The sequence below is a fragment of the Salarias fasciatus genome, chromosome 7 (assembly GCF_902148845.1).
Source record: "Salarias fasciatus chromosome 7, fSalaFa1.1, whole genome shotgun sequence".
NCBI classification, from domain to species: domain Eukaryota; kingdom Metazoa; phylum Chordata; class Actinopteri; order Blenniiformes; family Blenniidae; genus Salarias; species Salarias fasciatus.
The window spans coordinates 16962996-16983139 of NC_043751.1; the positions used below are offsets into that span (position 1 = coordinate 16962996).

The 20144-nt window shown below is 43.9% G+C and overlaps 1 protein-coding gene across 1 annotated transcript; it reads right to left on the reverse strand.

Annotated features, from left to right (window-relative positions):
* Positions 1 to 1549: 1549 nt before the first annotated feature.
* hgfb (hepatocyte growth factor b) lies at positions 1550 to 17355 on the reverse strand. Its single transcript, XM_030096929.1, has 18 exons — positions 17211 to 17355; positions 15801 to 15960; positions 15399 to 15511; positions 14745 to 14859; positions 13118 to 13266; positions 11719 to 11839; positions 10676 to 10794; positions 8872 to 9037; positions 8639 to 8772; positions 7796 to 7889; positions 6485 to 6615; positions 5589 to 5618; positions 4944 to 5049; positions 4730 to 4804; positions 4362 to 4511; positions 4147 to 4253; positions 3821 to 3963; positions 1550 to 3333 (listed from the first exon to the last, which is right to left on the reverse strand). The coding sequence occupies exons 1-18, from the start codon at positions 17257 to 17259 to the stop codon at positions 3157 to 3159; spliced, it is 2139 nt and encodes a 712-aa protein (XP_029952789.1). The 5' UTR covers positions 17260 to 17355; the 3' UTR covers positions 1550 to 3156.
* Positions 17356 to 20144: the final 2789 nt, after the last annotated feature.

The following is a 20144-nucleotide window of genomic DNA, read 5'->3' on the forward strand; positions in this document are numbered from 1 at the left end:
GACATGGAAAGGATGCTTCTAAAAGCCTTGCTGCACTCCCCTTTTCTCCAGCAACTGTTTCATATAATCATATATATATATATATACATAGATATATGACACTTGGACACACACACACACACACACCTAAAATGAAAGACTCCTTTGAGGGAGAGAAAGTACCTAAAAAGAGGTTAAATGACATTACAAAGACAACCCAATTAGATTATGAAAGATATTCTTAACTAAGTCTGAAACCCAATGATCTGTAATGGGAGTCCTGTGGCTTATAAAAGCCTTTCCCTGAAATAATCAGTCTCTCTCACACACACACACACATACACACACTCTCCATCTTTCTCCCCTTCACTCACCCTCATGCATAGCGCACACATACCGAGGGATTGAGACGCAGATCTCTGCATGCAATCGTCAGCCAACTGTGGCAGCATGTGAGACTACCCCGCTACTGTCTTTGAATTCCAATGGCCGTCCAGTCGCAGTCAAATAAAAATGTGTGAAGACACTGAAATCTCACAATTGGGATGTTAAAGAAAACATCTGCTGCCTCCTTTCAGCTCTATTTCCTGTCACATTGCAGCATAGCAAATTGGTTCTTGATCTGGTCTCTCTAAAGCTGTCTAAAAACTGATCATTCTTAATATTTTTCTCTAACTTTTTTTTTTTTTTTTTGCTTCGTTTTCACCTCGTCTTTTGCAATGTGCCTTCATGCCAGAACGAACAGCCCTGAGACGAGCCATGTTCGCCGGATCATTAGCTTCCTGTATGCTGCAGATCTTACGGTGCACTAGTCGAGAGGTGGGGAGGGGAGGAGGGGGGTATTCGGGTGGGGGTGGCGTTGAAGCCCTTGTGTCAGTTTTCTTGTCTACATCTTTCTGCTCATCCAGCTGACCTGCAGATGAAAGCAAACTTCTTACCCGTCATCTCTCTTTGATGCTTCCACGGTATCTCTTAACACTGAGCACTGTGTGTGTGTGTATGTGTGTGTGTGTGTGTGTCAGCACTAGTGCACAATCGCTCATCGTATGCGCTGCAACAGAAAACGTCGATCCCAGTGCATTTTCTGCCTCCTCCATAAGTTCCTTAATACAGCATCAATGGATTCAGCCTTTAATCTGCAGCTCTCAGTCGCTGCTCTCCTGCGCTCTTTCACCTTTACGCGCTCTGCCTTTCACCCCCAGCCCTCACACTCACACATCTACCCTGATTCCCTTCATATCGGTCTCTCACTCTCAGTCTATTAACCTCTGGATGGAGTGACAGCAAAATACCTTTACTCTTTTGTAACATTTGATCAGGAACAGCTACAAATCTGTGTGTGTGAGAGAGAGTGTGTGTGTCTGCACAATTGTGTACTTGAGTGAATGAGATTAGCAGGACAACCTTACAGCCTCAATGCAACTGTGGTGCCATCTTCTGGCAGTGAAGCACAACAACCTTTATGCATCTTGTTGAGGAAAAGTGGCTGTGACTGCACACATTTACATTCAGAGCACAAACAGGCCATTTCTAGGGATGTGACATTTAAATCCACAGATGAAAAACAGACTCGCAGATTAAAAACAATATTTAATATAGGGACGCACATAAAGCATGTTAAGATCGCTGAAAATTGGGTGTAACGTTTAGCCTATGTGATAAAATGAACTTTATAGTGAATGTACATTAAACAAACAAAACATAAGGCAGTGCTGTACAACCTGTAGGATATAGCAGCTTTGCAGCATCGTTCAGTGCTCACACACCATCACACACTCACACACACGAGGATCCGTTTTCTCATACGAACACGATGTAGTTATAATATACAGCCCTCCCAGTCGTTTGCTCTGGCATATAGCGGTGTGTTAATTTGTTTCAAGTGCCGTTCAGTCATCACAGTGAAGCCCATTAGAGACAATGCAGTGACACAGACCATCTCCTCCTCAGAGTTTGAAGCAACAGACTTAGTGACACTAATACTCGGAGTGGAATGAAATTGGGGTTCTGCCAAGGTCTGCATGAAGGGGGATAATTCATTCAGTTCAAAACGAGCCAGAACACACCAGCTCACATGCGCACAGGCACGTTCTCTCGGCATTTTGCATACAAACAATACCGCAGGGGGAAAAAAAAAAAAAAAAAAGAAATCCTGTCGGACACACCCATGATCAACGCACACTCAGATTAAAGGAAACATGTTGTATATAAAGAGCTTGTGTGAACACAAGAATATTACATCTACATTTTAAAATGCTTCCGAGGCGGGGTAACAGTACATTCATCTCATCAGCCCAGAAAACAGAGAGCATCTTTACACATACAGTCAGTGGTATTATCATAGCTTGGCGATACTGAATAAGGTGAATAATCCGGTCTTTTCATACGTCTGACATTGATCTGAGACAGACACTTCGTTGAAATCAAAAACACACTGATAGCACATTTGAAATCAATTATTCATCCTTCCAAAACACTTATGTTCTCTTGTCATAGATCTATAAGACCTAAATTACATTAAGAGTGTGATAAATACACTCATTAAAATACTATGTACAGTAAGGACCACTTTACCTCCGCCCCTGGAGATGCATGGAGCGCGGTGAGAGTGCCCTCAGCTTTGCCCTACCGCTGGATAGTTCTGTAAGTGGCCCATTGATGTACTCTACGAAAGGAGCTGCAGAACCACTGCATTGGTGTTCAAAACATTCAAGTAATGCCAGGAATTAAGAGTATTCACATAGACACATATGACTGTTGATTTGCTACCAAAAAAACAAAAAAGAATTACAATGGATAAAAACCAAATGCTTGTTTGCCTGGTCTGCTCTCATGTGGGCGTCTTTGTGTTACATTCAGCTTGCATTTTGTTGCCCTTTTTCCACATGTTACAGATGCAAGCAGGTGATTTCCTATTGAATTTCTAAATTATAAACTGCTTCTACGTCTTCTACTTTAGTCTTCTTAATCACCATCGATTCTAAAAAACGATCTGAAACCTGTTCATGATACGATTAAGTCTTTGATTCTCGAGATCCTCTTCATCTTCATCGCATTGATTTGACAGCCATGCAGAACAGAGAAGCCAGGCGTCCTGAGTGTACTGCTGGAGTTACAGAAGTGGGTATGGTGGGTTTCGCATCGTCCCCTGATTGTCATTTGTGTACTGCTGAGTCTCTAGATGTCGGGGTTGGGGTAGTGTTTGAAGACCTTGTACATCCACTGCGTGTAGAAGGGCACGTTGATGAAGATGCTGGGCTGGTTGGCCCGAGCGCAGCCCCTGCCGTGGACGCTCACTCCAACAATGACTCTAATATCCCCGTCCTGGCACACCAGAGGGCCGCCATAATCCCTCTGCCAGAGAAGAAGCAGTTAGCACATATTTTGTCCTCCGCGTTTCAGAAACGGCTATAATCAGTATTTACAGTTCTGGCATATTTAAGCCTCTCAAAGACAGACAGAACCACCAGTGTGAGTGAGCACGGGCAGCTATCATCCTGGCCTCAAAACCGCGAAACCAAGTCTTTAATAGCTGATGAAATTTAGCGAAACAGTCTCCAGCTGCACAGTTTGCAGCAGACTGAATACTAAGCCGAAGGATTCAAGTAACATTTGTTTGAGATTTAGATCAAACTGGGCTTTGAATGCAATGTGTTGAACCAATGTGCGAATGTCCTCAATGGGCACATTTGCTCGGTCTATAGGTCTGAAAGCCTGTTCTTGCTTATAAATGGGACAAAAGTGGCATCTAAATTCTGGTGTGCTGGTTATTTTACCTTGTGGTACGATGGCAAACTTCCTCTCTTACACAAATGAAAACAAATTAATATGATCGAGTTACCTCGCACACTCCCTCATTCCGCTTTCCTCCCGCACAGATCTTAGTGTTGGTGATGTGGATGTTTCCTCTGTGCATCTCTCTACATCTGGTGTTGCTAACAAGGGGCATGTCCACTGCTTTCAGTACGTCATCGTGGCCAGTACCTGCAGAAGTTAAAAAATTAAAAATTCTGTCGGATCATATACATAAATTCCTTCACCAGTCTGCTGAACATGCTTCAGGATGCTTCATATAAAAAACTGCTGCAGGAGAAAAGCAATGCAATGCAAACCAAGGAATTCTAGGTTGAATGTATGCATTAAATAAACAGCATAGGGTAGTAGTACCTTTTGTTTCTCCCCATCCGTACATTTTACAGATTGTTCCTTCCCGGATGGAGCAGCCATCCACGGGCAGCTGAATGGTGTGGACGTTGTCTGCAGGGAGCGCAGGCCTGCACACGTTTAAAGAACACACAACATGCAAACTGTGGTCAGAATCACGCACTGAGAGTCATGTAGTTTATAAATAAATCATCAGGAATATTCTTCCAGGTACTCACTTAGACAGCTTCAGAAGGGCTAAACTGGAGCCCTCGGGGCCGCATATGACATGAGCGATGCTAACTTCCTGTCTCTTGGACCAATCCGCAGTTCCCTCTCGGATATCAGAGACTCCCAGCCACACCCGATACTCACTGAGGTCTGGAACACTTAAAAAAAAAAGTAGAGGACAGAGTTAATACTCTTAAAAACAACATTTAGCCTTTATTGCTTTCTATCAAGTTTCTGGCTGAATCTGATGTGAAGCATCGGTAGCGACTGGAGTCGGTCAGCTGGGGCATCAATCAAAGGAATATCTGTGAATTTCTTTATTGCTCAAACTATAAATGAAAAATAACTGGCCATAAGGGGAGAGCATTAAAGTTACCATGAGGAGAAGCACTCTCTGTCAGTAAGAACCCATTCCTCTCGTATTAGCGAGCCACCGCACCAATGTACTGATCTGGAAGGAGCGCAGAACAGAAACAGTACATGAAGGACTAAAAATATGTAGGCAGCTGAGATGTAATACTTCACTGAAAACCGAGAATTCCGAGTTTTAAGTGTGACAGAACAAATGTTCACAATATTGAATGCTGTACCCTTTTTGTATGCTGACCATCCAGCTGCCTTCTGATATGTCCACCGGGCCTCCTCCGACAATCCTGGTCCTCTTATGGACGAAACACCCAACAGAGGACAGCTCACCTAGACAAACAGCCACACATGCACTCTGAATTAAGTTATGGACGTCACATCATAAAGAAAACATTCCATTTAAGCCTTAATGAACATGCAAGCTGCAGTTAATGTTGAGTTATTATTTACAGAGTCACAATACAAGAGGCAATGGAGTTTCCTAATGACCTGCCATCATCATCATTATATATAAAGCACAGCCAGTTATGCTGCTGAGACCATTAATTGAGGTTATTATTGAATGTGTTCAGAGAACACATGGTGGTAATTTCAAGTGTACATGCAACAACAGTGGGAGGGTTCAATATGCTTTCATGAGTAATGGGAAAAACAGGAGACAGAGACCACACCGACAGGCACGGGTGAAAACAGATGCTGCCACGAAACCATTATGCCCCGCATCATGTACCATAATAGCTGGACATAAAAAAAAAGACTCCATCGTGTACTGAAAAAAACAGTATGAGCCTTGGAAGCTATCAAATACAGATCAGCAGCTTAGCCACTCACAAAAGCAAGAGGACAGAGGAGCTGATGGAGACACTCACCCAGTGGAATAGTGTTCTGTGAAGCATCACCTGCACAGACACCAGAATGCAAACGAGTGATTAGGAAGAATTAAGCGACACAAGGTGAGACGCGACCTCACACAGGTGTGCAAATTTCACAGTGGCTGTACAGCAGGAGGAGCCCAGGGACCGCGTGTTTGTCGGCTGCGGCGGAATCACCCCTCTTTAGAACGAACATGCTGCACTGAATGTCACAGGCCTCAGAGGAGAGAGCCGCGCTGCTGTGCGACCGAGATGAAGCAGGCGACAGGTTTCCTGCAGTACTTCCACAAAATTGATGAGCTTTGACCAGATACCAGATGGTGGATGTATTAAAATATTTTCTGTGGTGGCTGATAAACACCACAGTTATTTAGTTATTTAAAAAATAACTAAAAGATTTAAGATTTTTTTTAGTTCATTTAAACTTGAATACCAGAGTTTGACTGCATGATCAATCAGGGATGAGTACAAAAATTACATGTTTTGATTCATGAAAATACTGTTGTCTTGTATTTCATGCAGGTATGGAGCTCTAATCTGAAGTTAAATCATTGTTCTTGTAGCATTCATCTGCAAATAAGCGCCAAGTATTGAGGTAGATTGGAAAAGTATCTCAGGCTCTTTTCAGAATATGTTTGTTTTCTGTCTTCTGTGGTTTTGTAACACACTTTTTATTAGGTCGAACTTGTGTGTGTGTGTGAGGCTGACAACCAGACAGTGAAAACAAATCTGCACTTTCTCTGACTTTGATCGCTAACAATGATTAATATTGAACTTTACAGGCTCTCAAATGTTGTTTTCAGAGTTGTTTTTCTCAAAATGTGTCTCGGTGTGACTGTGTGCATCTCTGAGAGCATCACACGTACAACAATCCATTCACTTCATGCACTCACAAGGCTTCACGCTGCAGTAGTCCCAGGGTATGGCGGAATTGTTGGTGTAGCACCAGGGCCCGTGCTTGTCTTTATCTGGGTTCCTGCAGTAGTTCCCCTCCAGGCCAGTCATCAGCATGCCCCTCTCGCCACTGGACACACACAGAAACACAAAAGATCCCGTAACTAATCTTCCATCGACGTTCAGTCAGCTCTAAAGGCAATCTCCAACAAATCAAAGGTTGTTTTTTTCACTTTAGGCACATATTCTGGCTCTGGTTAGAAAAAAGGTCTTCCCAGTGATTTACGTATAACTATTACTATAAGCTGAATGAATTTAGCCAGATAGGATCTGGATAATCAAACCACACAGCTGTGTAGGCTCTCCCTCGAGACAAGATAAGGAGATGATCTGTATGAGGAATTACTCACTGAGACAGTGTGCCCCCACCTACATTCACATATCTAATACATACCCCACTCATGATTCTCTTAGGGTGTTTAAAAACACAAACAAAAATCCTTTCTCACACCATTTTTCTCAGCTAATAAGGTTGGGAATTGTGTTAGACGGCAGAGCCATGAGGAAGGGAAATCTCGGTACTAAATTGCACCAATTCAGAGTGCAAAATCTGTTTATGTATGTTTGCAAAGCCAACTCCCAGTGTGGCTCCCTAACCCTGACTTTTGACCCGTGAGCAGAAGCTGAACAGCAGAACTGTGCAGCTTTGAAGTGTTCCTACAAAAGAGGGGTTTGGGGTCAGAGGTGAGGAGTGAAGTGTATATCCCCCAGCCGAGTTATCACTGGGAGTCATTCCTGCTGAGTTAGGTCATCTTCAGGGAAACACTTCTTTAGTCATTACGAGACGCTGCGGAGGCTATTCATGGTACCCGTAGGAACCATTTTCTCCTCTGCAAACCGAAAGATTTAACTTGATCTGCTCACGACAATAAGACGAAACCAGAGGTCAATAACGCGCTGCCTCTCGGTATTACCATCGGATATCAGGTTTGCACACATGGTTGGCAGAAGCAGACATTTTCCTGCAGTGTTGAGCTGTCATTCAAAACTCTTACCTATTAGAGAAGGAATTTGTCCAAGATTAGTTTTTTTCTTGTTGAACTCTATAGAAAAGTGATGTTTTCTGGTCATTATTACCATTTTTGAAACGTATATGTTACATGTTGCTGGATTACACTGTGATAGATTTTCATCTCTATTTAAGGCAGAGTTGTCTCCAACTTCTAAATGGTGCGAGTCTGTTTTTGACATCAAGGTGGGCTTTGGGAAAGTTATTAGGTTAGGAAGCAACCTGGAGACAAGGGGCTGACCTGTTGCTGTGTTCTCTCCAGGGAGAACAGGGCAGGTTTGATCTGGTCCTTGACTGCTGTCCTTGGTAATTCTCTCCGAAGCTTTCATAGCAGTCTGGATTCAAACAAAAAAAAAAAACAAAGAAAGTGAGACTGACATTCTTAATATACAAACCGACAAGAACAAGTCAATTGAAAGTATTGCATTTGTGTGTCGTGATGAAGAAAAAACTCTGAGAAATGACAACTAATATAATAATGCCGGGAAAAGCTATTCCTAGTTGAGCTATTATAGACGTTGCTGGACCTACAGCTTGCAAAGCTGAGACAGGGGTCATAAATAAGTTTTTGAAACTGCCACCCTGCATCTCATTTTTACATGGGAATGTATTCAACCCTCAGGGGTAAGCCACAGCACAACCTCAGAGTGGCTTTGTAAGGCCACACAATCTCGGAAGAAATACCCCTACAGTCCCGCGGGAGAACGGAATTTGTGTACTCAGCCATAGATCTACATCTTTTACATCCAAATCTCTTTGCAAGCCCCAGAAATAAACCTTAACTAGCACAAACCCGTTCACTCCGTCTCATGCTGTCCAGGGAGGCCTGACCATCCTGAGCAACTGTCAGGTTTCATTTATGTTAGCCGTGGTAGTCAGTCCTTCCCACAGCCCAGTAGGGATATAGTTTTCCAAGGGGACGGGGAAAAACGTGATTATAAACCAGAATGTGTGGTTACAGGATCTGATAAAAATGCTCCAACACAAAGACAATAGAAGAAAATACTTTTTTGCTTCAAGCAAAGAGAAAACCAGCTTTCGCCTTGTTGCTTTTAGCTTTGAATGAAGCCGTGAAGTTTCTCACCGCTGGCAGGCTTGTTTTGGGCGCCGCACTGAGGGATGTTGGTGCAGAACATCGTGCGGACTCTTGGGTCTGTAGTGAAGCACCATGGGAATTCTTGGCCATCTGGGTTCCGACAGTAGTTCTCTCTTAGGTCCCTGGAAAACACGGAGAGACGTTTGCTAATCTGCCGGGATTTCAGCGCTCGCTGGCGGGTGAGCGAGCAGCTGGACGCCTCAGATGGCTTTCTGACTCACTTGCAGGGGTAGGCTTGAGGCAGGAATGTGTGGTTGTGGGGATACTGAGAGTCCCAGCGTTGGCAGGTATGTCCAGTGGGCGTCACGTCGAGTGAGCCCCTGTAACCCTCTCCTCGGCCCTGATAACACTCGGTGGTTTCCACCAAATGACTTTTATGGGGAGTTTCTGTGTGAGAGAGAGAAGGAAAAAATGTATTCCTGTAAGTCAAGACAGCCTGTTTGACAACCGTGTTTGAGTTCACCTCCACTATCTGTTCTGTGAATAGTAAATTTAAGCATTACAGCTTGAGGCATGGGGTTTGCGAGATATCACGGTGGTCAGCGCTCTTATCTCAGAGGGGAGATATCCTTCGTTAAATTGTGGGTTTGAGGGGGTTTTCTGGAGTTTGCAGTCCGTGGGTTTCCTCTGGGTACAGTGGATTATTCTTACAGCCCAAAATCGACCCAATGGCAAATGGATTTGGCTCAAGCCCAATTAGTTTAATATTTTTTTTCTGATAGTTAGGCTTTGTGTTGACAACAGTTTTGCCAATTGATTAATGAAGGATTCTGCACTAAACAGTTTCAGTGTCTCGTCTGTTTTTATTTGAAAAAATTGTGTTCTCCATAGGATTTGAAAACAACCATTTTAACTGTGGCTGACAGTTAAATTTGAAAAACAAAGCTGGAAATCTTATCCGTGGTCTTCTTTGAGTAAAAGGCTGTTCATTAAGTTACTGAGTTCATTGGCCTGAACGTTGCACATGCCTGTACAAAAAACACAGCGCTGCAGATGTTCAACTCTCTAAAAACAGACGTTTTTTGCCTACAAAATAAATCTAAAAATAGCACCAGCTTCAGAATAAACAAAAAAACCAGGTCTCGTCTCCTTTCTTCTGTCCTTTCTGCCTTGTTTTAATGAAAGTGAACTGGGTCACAAACTTGGTCTGCTCCCAAAAAAACTGCCAGATCAGACAGAAAGCAAGGGGACGGTGGAGTGCACGGGGTGGGAGACAATTTCTGAAGGGGAGAAAACAGGGAGTCGGGGGGGAGACAGTGAATCACTGAGTCCACATGGAGGAGTGCCATCGAGTAAACACAGTGCCAGAACTGCTGATGATTTTAGCAGCTATGCAGAGCAGTCGCAGGCTCGGGAGTGAGAAGCCGAACCCAATAATAACACCATCTTTCTCTCTCTTTCTGTTTTATGTTCTCAAAAACCACATAGGCTGTCTCGGCGACTCGTCATTGATTGCAGGGTCGGCTACCAGCGCGCAGTATCTGCTGGTCCAAAGACACACCGAGTACGCAGCCAGACTCAGACGAGGAGGCTCTCGCGCATCAATCACAGCACTTGCGCTAAGCGTATGAGGTGTAATGAAAGCGATCTGCTTGTAGTGTGTGTGACCCTGGTGTTTTGTCTGCATGTGTTACACGAGGTTAATGTGGAGCAGAAACTGAGCCGTGTGCAGTTAGAATACCACACGTCGGAGCTGGCAGAGAACAATAAACAGCAGACTAGTGCCACGAGGGAAAAATAAACATGCTGGCTATTAGAGAAGACATAACAGAGGGGCAAACCTAAAAGCGCCACTCTGCATGAGTGTGTATGCGTGTGTGTGTATGCCATAGGCTCAGCCAATGAGAGGGAGAGGAGTGTTGAAAGGAAAGGTACAGGAAGTTGTAAATACTGATGCAGGCAGTCTGACTTCACGGGCTTGAACCAAACACACCCACTCATACCCATGCATAGGTTTCCTCTTAACGTGCACGACAAATCCTAATGCATTCATCCGCACACAAACAAACAAGCATAAACGCCCACCGCAGGCTTTGATGTGGCAGTATTCCCAGGGTGTGTTTGGGTCTGTGGTGAAGCACCAGGGTCTGTGGCGTCCATCTGGGTTCCTGCAGTAGTTGTCATCCAGGCCCTTGTCAGGATACCTAATGAAAACCATGCAGGACAATTACCTTGGTGAAAGGACAAAAGCTTCAAAAGGTGAACAGGAGACCAAAAAAAAAACAAGTAGAACTTTCCACAGCTCAGACAAGAACCTCCTGACTTGAACTTAACCAATATTGACATAAAAGCCGAACCGTCAAATTGTTCCTAAAGCCCAGATGGACCTCCAAAAAAACAACAAAAAAAAAGAAAATCATGTTTCCACTCTCCGCCTTAATCCCTCAGAACAAAATAGTTGAGAGACAATGCATCCTTGCATGCAACTGACACATTAATAACGGGAATGGTGCAAGGACTCCATCTGTGAAACTGTTCAGCGCTCAGGGGAGAAAGGAGGATAAGAAGTTTCGCCGTTACAGGTGTTTCTCCTGTAAGTCATCTCCAAAGTCTCTCCCTTCAGGCCCGCAGCCTCTGGGCATGCAGTATCAGACCCTCTCATTACATTAGTGCTACGAGCAGCCTGGGACCACGATTACACAAACAGCGGGATGATTAAGGATGTGTTAACGAGTCTCCGCTAATCTGGACCACCTGCCATCTCACTCGCTGGAACAGTCTCGAAATCAACACACACGGCCGACGCACACGCACACACAAACAAAGATCATGTTCAGAATAATAATAGTGATTGAAATATATGAGCATGGAATGGGTTTAAGCTTATTTAACAACTACTGCAATCAACTGAAAGCTTTAGGGAAGTCTGGCCAATTAAGTTTGGTCAAAATACAATAGTTTGACATACACATTTACACGTTGGATTCCTGTCATTTTCACTTTAGGAATGTTTTTTTTTCCATGCACTTTTTTTTTTTGCTATTATGTGTATCAGTGTGTGTGGGCGTAAGTGTTGTTTAGCATACAGAGTTTGGTGTGACGGAGACGTGTGTGTAGAAGGGTGTCACCTGTTGGGGTGGTACGGGTGTTTGTGGGGTTCTTCCAGGTCCCAGCGCTGGCATTCCTTTCCACTTTCGGTGTGGTCCATAGGTCCTCTGTAATCTTCCCCGTTGCAGTTCATACACTCAACTACGCAGCACGCAGGGAATGACACACACAAACACACAAACACACACACACACGATGAGACTGAGCAAACGGCTTAGAGAGACACAGATCAAACTCATAAATAGAAAATCAATATACAGGAAAGCAATGATATCTATAACACCCCCGTAGCAGTGAAGACATGGATTGGGGTTGACAGAGCAATACACTTGTGCACTTATTTTGTTTCTGATTTATTGTTCATAAAGTCCTCTAAATAACATTACGTATAATGTTAGGTCTATAAGAGACATTTTACTCCGCTACACGCAAATAATGAAAGCAAAGATTTGTTGCACGGTGAGTATTGTATACTGTCCAGTGCAAGCAACGGGATGCAGATGAGAAACAGATGTTTATGAGTCCACTCCTGTTATGACAATGCACGTTTAATAACTCTGGCTTCATGCTTATTTGTGATTTTTCATGCAATGCCTTTGTGTCTGTGTGTATGTTTCTTATTAGGATCCAGTTAATTCCCAGTGAAGCCCTTCCAGCCTCTCTGTTCTGAAAGAGCGCTGGCTCTCTATAAAAATAAAAAGTCATTATCTTGGTTGTACAACTCGCGATAACCCAGTGGGACACCATACGTGAGTCGGGAGAGCAAGACGTCTCCCCATTTTGTCCGATCGAACCGCAACCTAGTCGTTCATTTAGATGATGCAGTGCCATGCGGAGGAAACAGGCCCTCTGACAGCATGAATCCCAAAAGATTAGATAACGGAGGTCATTATCACCCCCAGCTTCAGAATGCCTGACAGTAACATTGTGTGACATGGAGGCGCGCACAGAGCCGAAAACCCACTGAGGAAGTACTTTTCCTTCATCGCAACCACATGTTTGCCACAGGGATTGAAAAATAGCGAACAATTTAAGTAAAAGGAGGCAATGGAGGGATTAATACGCTCCAACGAGCCAGTGTTTGCTTCTTTAGGTGTAAACCATTCACAAAATTTGAACCTGATGGAATGAGAGCGGACAACATGAGCTTAACCACACACCTGGAAACAGCTGCAGCAGGCCTCTGCAAATCAAAAAAAAAAAAAAAAAAACCTATCCATGCACAGATGTAAAGCGGTGTGCAGTTAGAGCAAGAATTTCTTCCTCTAAGTGTTTGATTGCCACATTTACTGCAGCTCATTTCCAACTATCGAGCCTCAATTGTTAAGACAATCTACAGTGTGGAATGGGTATCATTTCAAGATGCAATGTAGAATAAGATACATGCAGTTGTTGTTTGTACGCGTGTGTCTGGCCTACCCTGTGAACACTGCGGTATGCCACACTCCTGGTGCCTGTAGCGTGGCCGGGGGTCAGTGGTGAAGCACCACGGGCCGACGGTGGAGTTGTCTGGATTGCGACAGTAGTTTTCTCTGAGGTCCTTCTTCCTGAACCTCTCGGACATGAATCTGTCAGGAGGCAGAGCTTCGGTTACACGCACAAACACATGTACCAGAGCAGCTGCCAGATACTTCAGCTCGCATGCAGAGCAACCTTTTGAAAAACACCCAAGGCCACGGGGCTGTTGTCTTTTTTTGAAATCGCCGACTGAATGACGACTCCTTTCGCTTTTATGAGAAAGCTGCTGCTTGACTAAAAATCTGCTTGTAATCACGAACAGTCAAAATAAAAAAAAGTGTAAAAGTAAATAACGGCAGCGCCGAAGGATTGAATCAACAGTGACATGACATGGTTAATTAGAGATGTATGCATCAATACGTAAAAGCGGGATGAATTTTTCTATGACGTCAGTTCTGAATATAGCATAAACAGATTGACACATGACGCATATCTCTTACATCAGGCATGGCTGCGGTCACCAGTGATGACGATGATGGACATTATGAGTCAAACTGTGTTTTTCCATACGATGATCAAATGATAAAGTTATTAAAGGTTAGTCCTTCGGTGGAGTGAGTAATGACAGACGCGGACATGAGAGGGCCTTCGCTGGGCAATCAAAGGAAGGGAAACCTTCCACTGATAAAAATGTGATTCGTTCATGTGTCTGTGTCTGTGCCTGTGCCTGTGTGTGTGTGTGTACCAGAGTTTCCCATACCTTCAAGCCAACTGATAAAACATACAAAGTGCCTGGGTTTAATTACCTGCTTTACAGAGATGTTATTAGCAGTCAGATAAAACAGGTTCACTTGAGGTACAAACGTACACGGCTGACTTTGAGTCCGTTAAATGCTTTTGATGGGGGGGAGAGTGGTCTTTTTCCCCCACCTAATTAATTTCAGTATTTATTATTTTTGTCAGTCTTGATGGATGGGTTTTATTTACAGGAGAAATTAATGGAAAACTTAAAGAAAGTAAAGAAACGGCCATTTAGAAATGGAAAAAGAAGTGAAAGATGAGACATCTTTTATACTAAGATCTTTTGGGAAGAAAAACTTTTAGCTGTAATTTTATGTTTTACATTCTTCTCTTTTGGTTTTTACCACAGTGACTTACTTTGACACATTTGGTTCCATAAACATTGATGGCTAACAAGCTTACCAAATCAAAGAGCATTGAAAAATGTGGTCTTTTTACTTAGGAAGGGAATGTACTGAGAGTTTAACCAGAATCATCATATTAGATCTCATCCTAATTCCAGTAAAACACACACACACACACACATACACCTAGATAAACAGTGGGACCATGGCAGGAAATGATCTGTGACTGTGTAAAGTGTTAGAATAAGGTCACTTCTGATGAATGACTTCCCCCTGGAGCCTAATCAAGCCCCAATATATCATACTCTAATGCACATACGCACAAACTAGCCTCTAGCTACTTACTAATTGCATCACTTAATAGTCAAACACTAACAGTTAAAAGCAGCTTCTAACATTGTTGTTTGACAATTTGGTGAAAAGAAAGTCTGTCACGTTCTTACTTGTGCTCGTGTGGAATAGGAGAGGCCCAGGCCTGGCACAGGATCCCACTCACTGTCACCGACCTCCGGCCCCTGTAGCTCTGGCCTGTGCCCACGATGCATTCTCTAACGTAATCTGAAAGAGAGAGGCAGACATGGAGAGGGTGCCAGTGAAAATGATTGCAGTGTTTTTGTTCACAAGGCCAGTGCAGATGATGATGAAGAAAACAGAAAGTGTTCATTTATGACGCTCAGCTTAACAAGGACACAACAATGCCAAAAGTCAAATCTGTTTTCCTAATCTTCCCGAAAATTTGGATTCAGTAAAATGAGATCGACGGCCTGCATGCTCACTGCCGCGGTCTGTCAGACTGAAATTGGTCGGGGATTTCCATTGTTTACACAAACACCGCTTAATGACAGAAAATGAAACATAATGCGCTGTGGCACAATAAACACGACAATGGTCCTTGCCCTTCCTCGTCTTTCCCCCGAGGATTGCCGGCGTTACGAAGTTAAATCTGAAAGTTCCCATCTCCATGGGCAGCCATGTTCCCCTGCATGCTGTGAAGCAGCAAAGCCCCACTGGAGGTGAAACAGGAATTTCACTTTCTGCAAGTGGACACGCAGGTCTGATCAGCTGGAAGACAGAAGAGATGGGGCTGGATACGGTACCTTTCTTCTGGTAGAGTTGGTAGTTGAAGTTCTGGTGGCTCTGGACTCCCGGGGAGTTCTTGTCAAAAGACAGCCACTGGCATTTCCTGTTTTTATGATCATAAAGGAACGCTCTGGAGAAGATGGACGTGTGAAGAAAAGAAGGCAGAGAGATGAGTGAGGATCATGGCGGTCATTTCAGTTCTTCTCAAAGCCAAACACGACCCAGAGCCAATAGCACAGCTGAGCATGAGAAGAATGAGGCTTGTGAAAAACAGATGCACTTCAATCATTTCTGCTGTAAACCCACCAACACCTTTACACTCGGTGAATTTACTGTCCTTCTGGGAGTTCATGATACCATTTTCCAGCAAGAAACAATAAAAGCTGGAGCTGAAGGAGTAATAATTATTGCAGACAAACCTGCAGGTGAAAGGGAGTCTTTTGTTTCGGCTGCAGGCTTTGGCACATTTGGCCACGCTCAGCTTCCTGCTTTTGGTCAGGTGGGAGGCATCAGGAGACGTGACCACGAGTTGGATGGAATCGGTTTTCTGGTAATCCTGTAGCGCATTTCTCCTGCCCTCTGATGAAGGTACAAAACAGATTTTGGTTTTTCAGCAACATACAATTAATTTTATTTTTGCTTTTCAGAACTTTTACAAATAGAGCTGTGAAATATATTTCAAAACATCACAGACACAGAAAGAGCTCTGTTCATTGGAAGTATAAGATCATATATTTTTTTAAGTCATACCAAGACCCCGTCAGTCATTATCTCATACTGCATATCTAACTGGTATTGTACAGACTGCAACTGGAAACACTCACTGTTGATTTTACCACCAATAAATATTCTCTAAAACACATTGGCACACTCTTCTGGTCTGCAGGGTGGATGAACTCTGGACACCAGCATGACAATGTGTAAGTTCATCGCATTTCATTATGCATCCAATCATTAATCACTAGCTACAGATTAAACTAAGTCTGACACACACGCACGAGGTGAGATGCCTGCTGTGTCCATACACCCTTTATTCTCTGGCAGGTTCTGTGCTCTGTTCTGTAAGATGAGTCTTTCACACATTAACATTTAGAGAGAAGCCTCGTGTTGCCTCCTCCTTTCTCCTCCACCTACCTATTTCAGCTGACTGCCTGCTGCCTATATGCACTTCAGATGATTTAAGTGCTGTGGCGCGCGCGCGCGCACACACACACACACACACACACACACACACACACACACACACACACACACACACACACACACACACACACATACGCGCGCTCGCACGCTCACACAGGCACGGGCACTTGGTGTTTCTCCGTTGGAAAGCTGCCTGAGAATGGACCGTTCTTCCATTTAACACGCAAACAGCAGAAGGACGCTGTGCGTTCCCGTGCTGAGTTTGGATGCGGAGCGCGCGCGGAGGGAGGGTCTCATCCCCGGCTCGGGTCCACTGAGCGCTGTCCGCAAGTGAAGCAAGAAAGTGGCACGAGCGCGAACTGCTAAACAAGTGACTTCTGGTGGGACAGTGGACACTTGATTGGGTCCCGTTATCCGGGCAGGTAACGCGCCCTGACGCACCGCAGCGCGCGCGCGCGCGGCTCAGGGGAGACGTGACACAACAGCAAGAGTTGAGACTGAAATCCCCTCGCGATCAATATTTCTCAGAAGAAGCGATGCCAACATGTGTTAGAATAGGCTGTCGGACCGTCACGCGCGCAGTAAAGTAGGATGGATAGAAGTCATCTTGTTGCGCACAGCGGTGCGCGTGCGGACACTCACAGCTGCGGGGAGTTGAAAATAGTTTTTTTTTGCGTCTAACTTACCGGAGCAAGAAACGACGAAGAGTCCGAAAATGAGCCCGTAAATCCACATCGCGCCGTCACACGCACGCCGACAGTTCTCTGCTCTGCTGTCAAGAAGACCGCGACCAGGAGATGTTGCTTCTTTCACCACTGCACGGATGATGAGTCTCTCCTCTCTAAGTACTTACTCCCTCGCCTCCCTCCTTCCCCTCCTCTCCTCCCTCTCTCTCTCTCTCTCTCTCTCTCTCTCTCTCTCTCTCTCTCTCTCTCTCTCTCTCTCTCTCTCTCTCTCTCTCTGTCACACACACGCAACAATCTCTGGATTTATTGGCCTGGCAGTGCTGCACAAACAGTTTTGCCAATAGTTGAATGACATCACAGAATCACTGAAGGACAAAATGATACCAATATCAATCTCACTCTGTGTTCCAAGTCCTCTCTGTGTGGACAGACCCCAGTCCAAACAATTCATTAAGCAAAGTGGCTCCTACAGCCTATTTAATTTGGGTTTTTAGATATCATTTAACCTCTCCACCTTTTGTGGTTCACAAAGGCTAAAACATGCAACCTCAAGGAAAGCTGCTTCTAAAATTGTAGTTTTGATATAAGAGATATATTATTTTAGACATAATAGAGCACGTTTAAATTACATTGAATTGATGTAATTTTGTATAAATTAACTTATTCAGCTGTGTTTTGGAACTTACTGTTTACCTCATTCACCAATGCTTTATTTGGGAGCTGATTTTCTCCAGATACCAAACAGTCTAGATAACCCAGCATGGTTGCATTGAAAGCAAATAAGTCTGGCCATGTTGGATGAAACTCTATTTTACTCCTTAACCGGGTTTTATTTAGACTTGTGATGGTAATGAAATGCTGGAGGAAGCCAGCAGACATGACCTGTAGCTAAAGGCAGTGGTGCAATGAAATAAAGGGATGCAACAGATGTTTTAGTTGACAAACTATGAAATTGTTATTTTAAATTGTTATTTTGCTTAATTAGGCTGAGGGTTAGTCAGGTTGAATCACTTTGAACTGAAAAAAAAAAGAGTTCATTTTAAAATTGACAATGCCACAACAGCAAAAAAAAATCATTAAAAATATAAAAAAATGGGGGACTTATTGAAGACCTCTGCATCAGGGTATCATTCATCCTCTTAACCTGCTTTCTGTCTGGAATATGTAGTGGAGCCGATCCAAGCCAACACTGGATGAGAGGAAAAGTTTACTGTGACAGGTTGCCAGTCCATCGCAGTGCCTACACAGAGAAAATCCCACACAAACACAAACTAGACCGTGAAAGAACGCAGAAGTCCTCCACACGAACCTATCCCGCACAGAACAGCAGTTGAATTGAAACACTATATATATGATTTTGTGCACTATTTAAAAAGACTCACTTTAAATCCTTGAGAAAATGTGAAAAGTGGACATTCATCATGTATTCAGCAGAATGCGCCTGTCTCTATCTGTCACACAGCAGCTTTCCACCCAAACCAAGCAGCACTGAGCAGAGTGAAGCAGATATTGGCAGGCGCTTGTCAGCAGGGGTAAAGTGAGTAGGGACGTAAAGGAGGGGGGGGGTGCTGTTTATGTTACTTTACGTCTGTCAGGTAAGGAGAGAGGTTGCTGGTAAGTGGGGGACAGGACGGCCTAATCCATCTCTGGAGTGTCATCTCTATTTCCAGCGATGACAGACTGAGATAGCCGCCACGGCGCTGAGCCGGACTCGGTGTTTTTCCTCTCAGCGTCTCTGATTATGAAGCCTCAGAGTCTCGCTCCTGTCCTCCGACGGTAAATAGGAATCATATTTGGTGTCAGACTGGAGGCTGAGATTTTACCGCCTTGGGAATTTCCTATATTTTGAAATCATGCCGTGTATGCAAAACAAAGCAGAGGGCAAGATGGATAAATATGTGGTGAAGTATAGTCCATCTTTACCTCCTCTCTGATTCAGTGAGTAATGCTCCTGCGGCTTCCTCAGAGGACTATAGAGCCATTTGCCATAAAAAACAATCAGCGATGAGTCACATACTTTCACCCGAGCAAAACATAAGTCTGCCTCTTACTTCTCTGTTCTGCCTTTGCTTTCTCTTACCTTACTTCTGGAACATTCACTTGTTGAGAGCTGATTCATCTTTTCATTTAAATTTGCATTCAGAGAGACTGTTTTCCTTTTGACTTTAACTTAAACACACACACACACACACACACACACACACACACACACACACACACACACACACACACACACACACACATACACACACTTTCTCCAACTTGCATGTTCCTACATAACAAGCAGCAGATGACTGGATAACCTTCACCAGTTTGAGCTCTCAACAAAAAGCCCTCATCACCACAATCTCATTTCTGACTCTCCGAGCAGGAATCCAGTGGGTGTTTTTTTTTTTTTTCTTTTCTTTTTTTTTCACTTGGTCCAGGAGCCTTTCTGCTGGAGGATGGAAATTAGAGCCTCGGTAGCCCACACTGCCTCGCTCGTATGGGCGCCGTCACCGTCGAGGGCTCCTCACATCTGTGGCTGGTTATTCCCAGAAACTTCATATCTTCTTGCAGCTGGTAATAAAGAGAGGAAGTTAAAACGGGAGATGGAGACGATACAGAGAGAGGAGAAGCTGATACATATAGGGTGTGGATGAAGATGTGAGGCGCAATATTAATAGATTTCCTGCAGGTTTGATTGGACGATCTGTTATGTGCTGGAGTTCTGATTTCTCTGCAGCATCTGTCTGTGTGTATTTTCATATATATAAAATTAGTTAGGCCTCAGTGTGACCTCTGGTAGTTAGAGATTTCAACCATATGACCTGTTGTATAAGACGGAATGGAAAAGTTACAAAAAAAAAAAAAGATATTTTGAGAGAGTTTGACGAAGATAAGCTGGAAAAGAAATCTGATTGGGGAAATTTGAGAAAATAGAGAACAAATTGC

Bases quoted from the DNA above. Each gene is read 5' to 3' on its own strand.
- hgfb (XM_030096929.1), bottom strand. From the start codon at position 17,259: ATGTGGATTTACGGGCTCATTTTCGGACTCTTCGTCGTTTCTTGCTCC. The intron at 8,773-8,871 runs GTGAGTCAGAAA...CGTGTTTTCCAG, and splicing joins CCTCAAGCCTACCCCTGCAA to GGACCTAAGAGAGAACTACT. The intron at 5,619-6,484 runs GTGAGTGCATGA...GTGTCTGTGCAG, and splicing joins CTACTGCAGCGTGAAGCCTT to GTGATGCTTCACAGAACACT.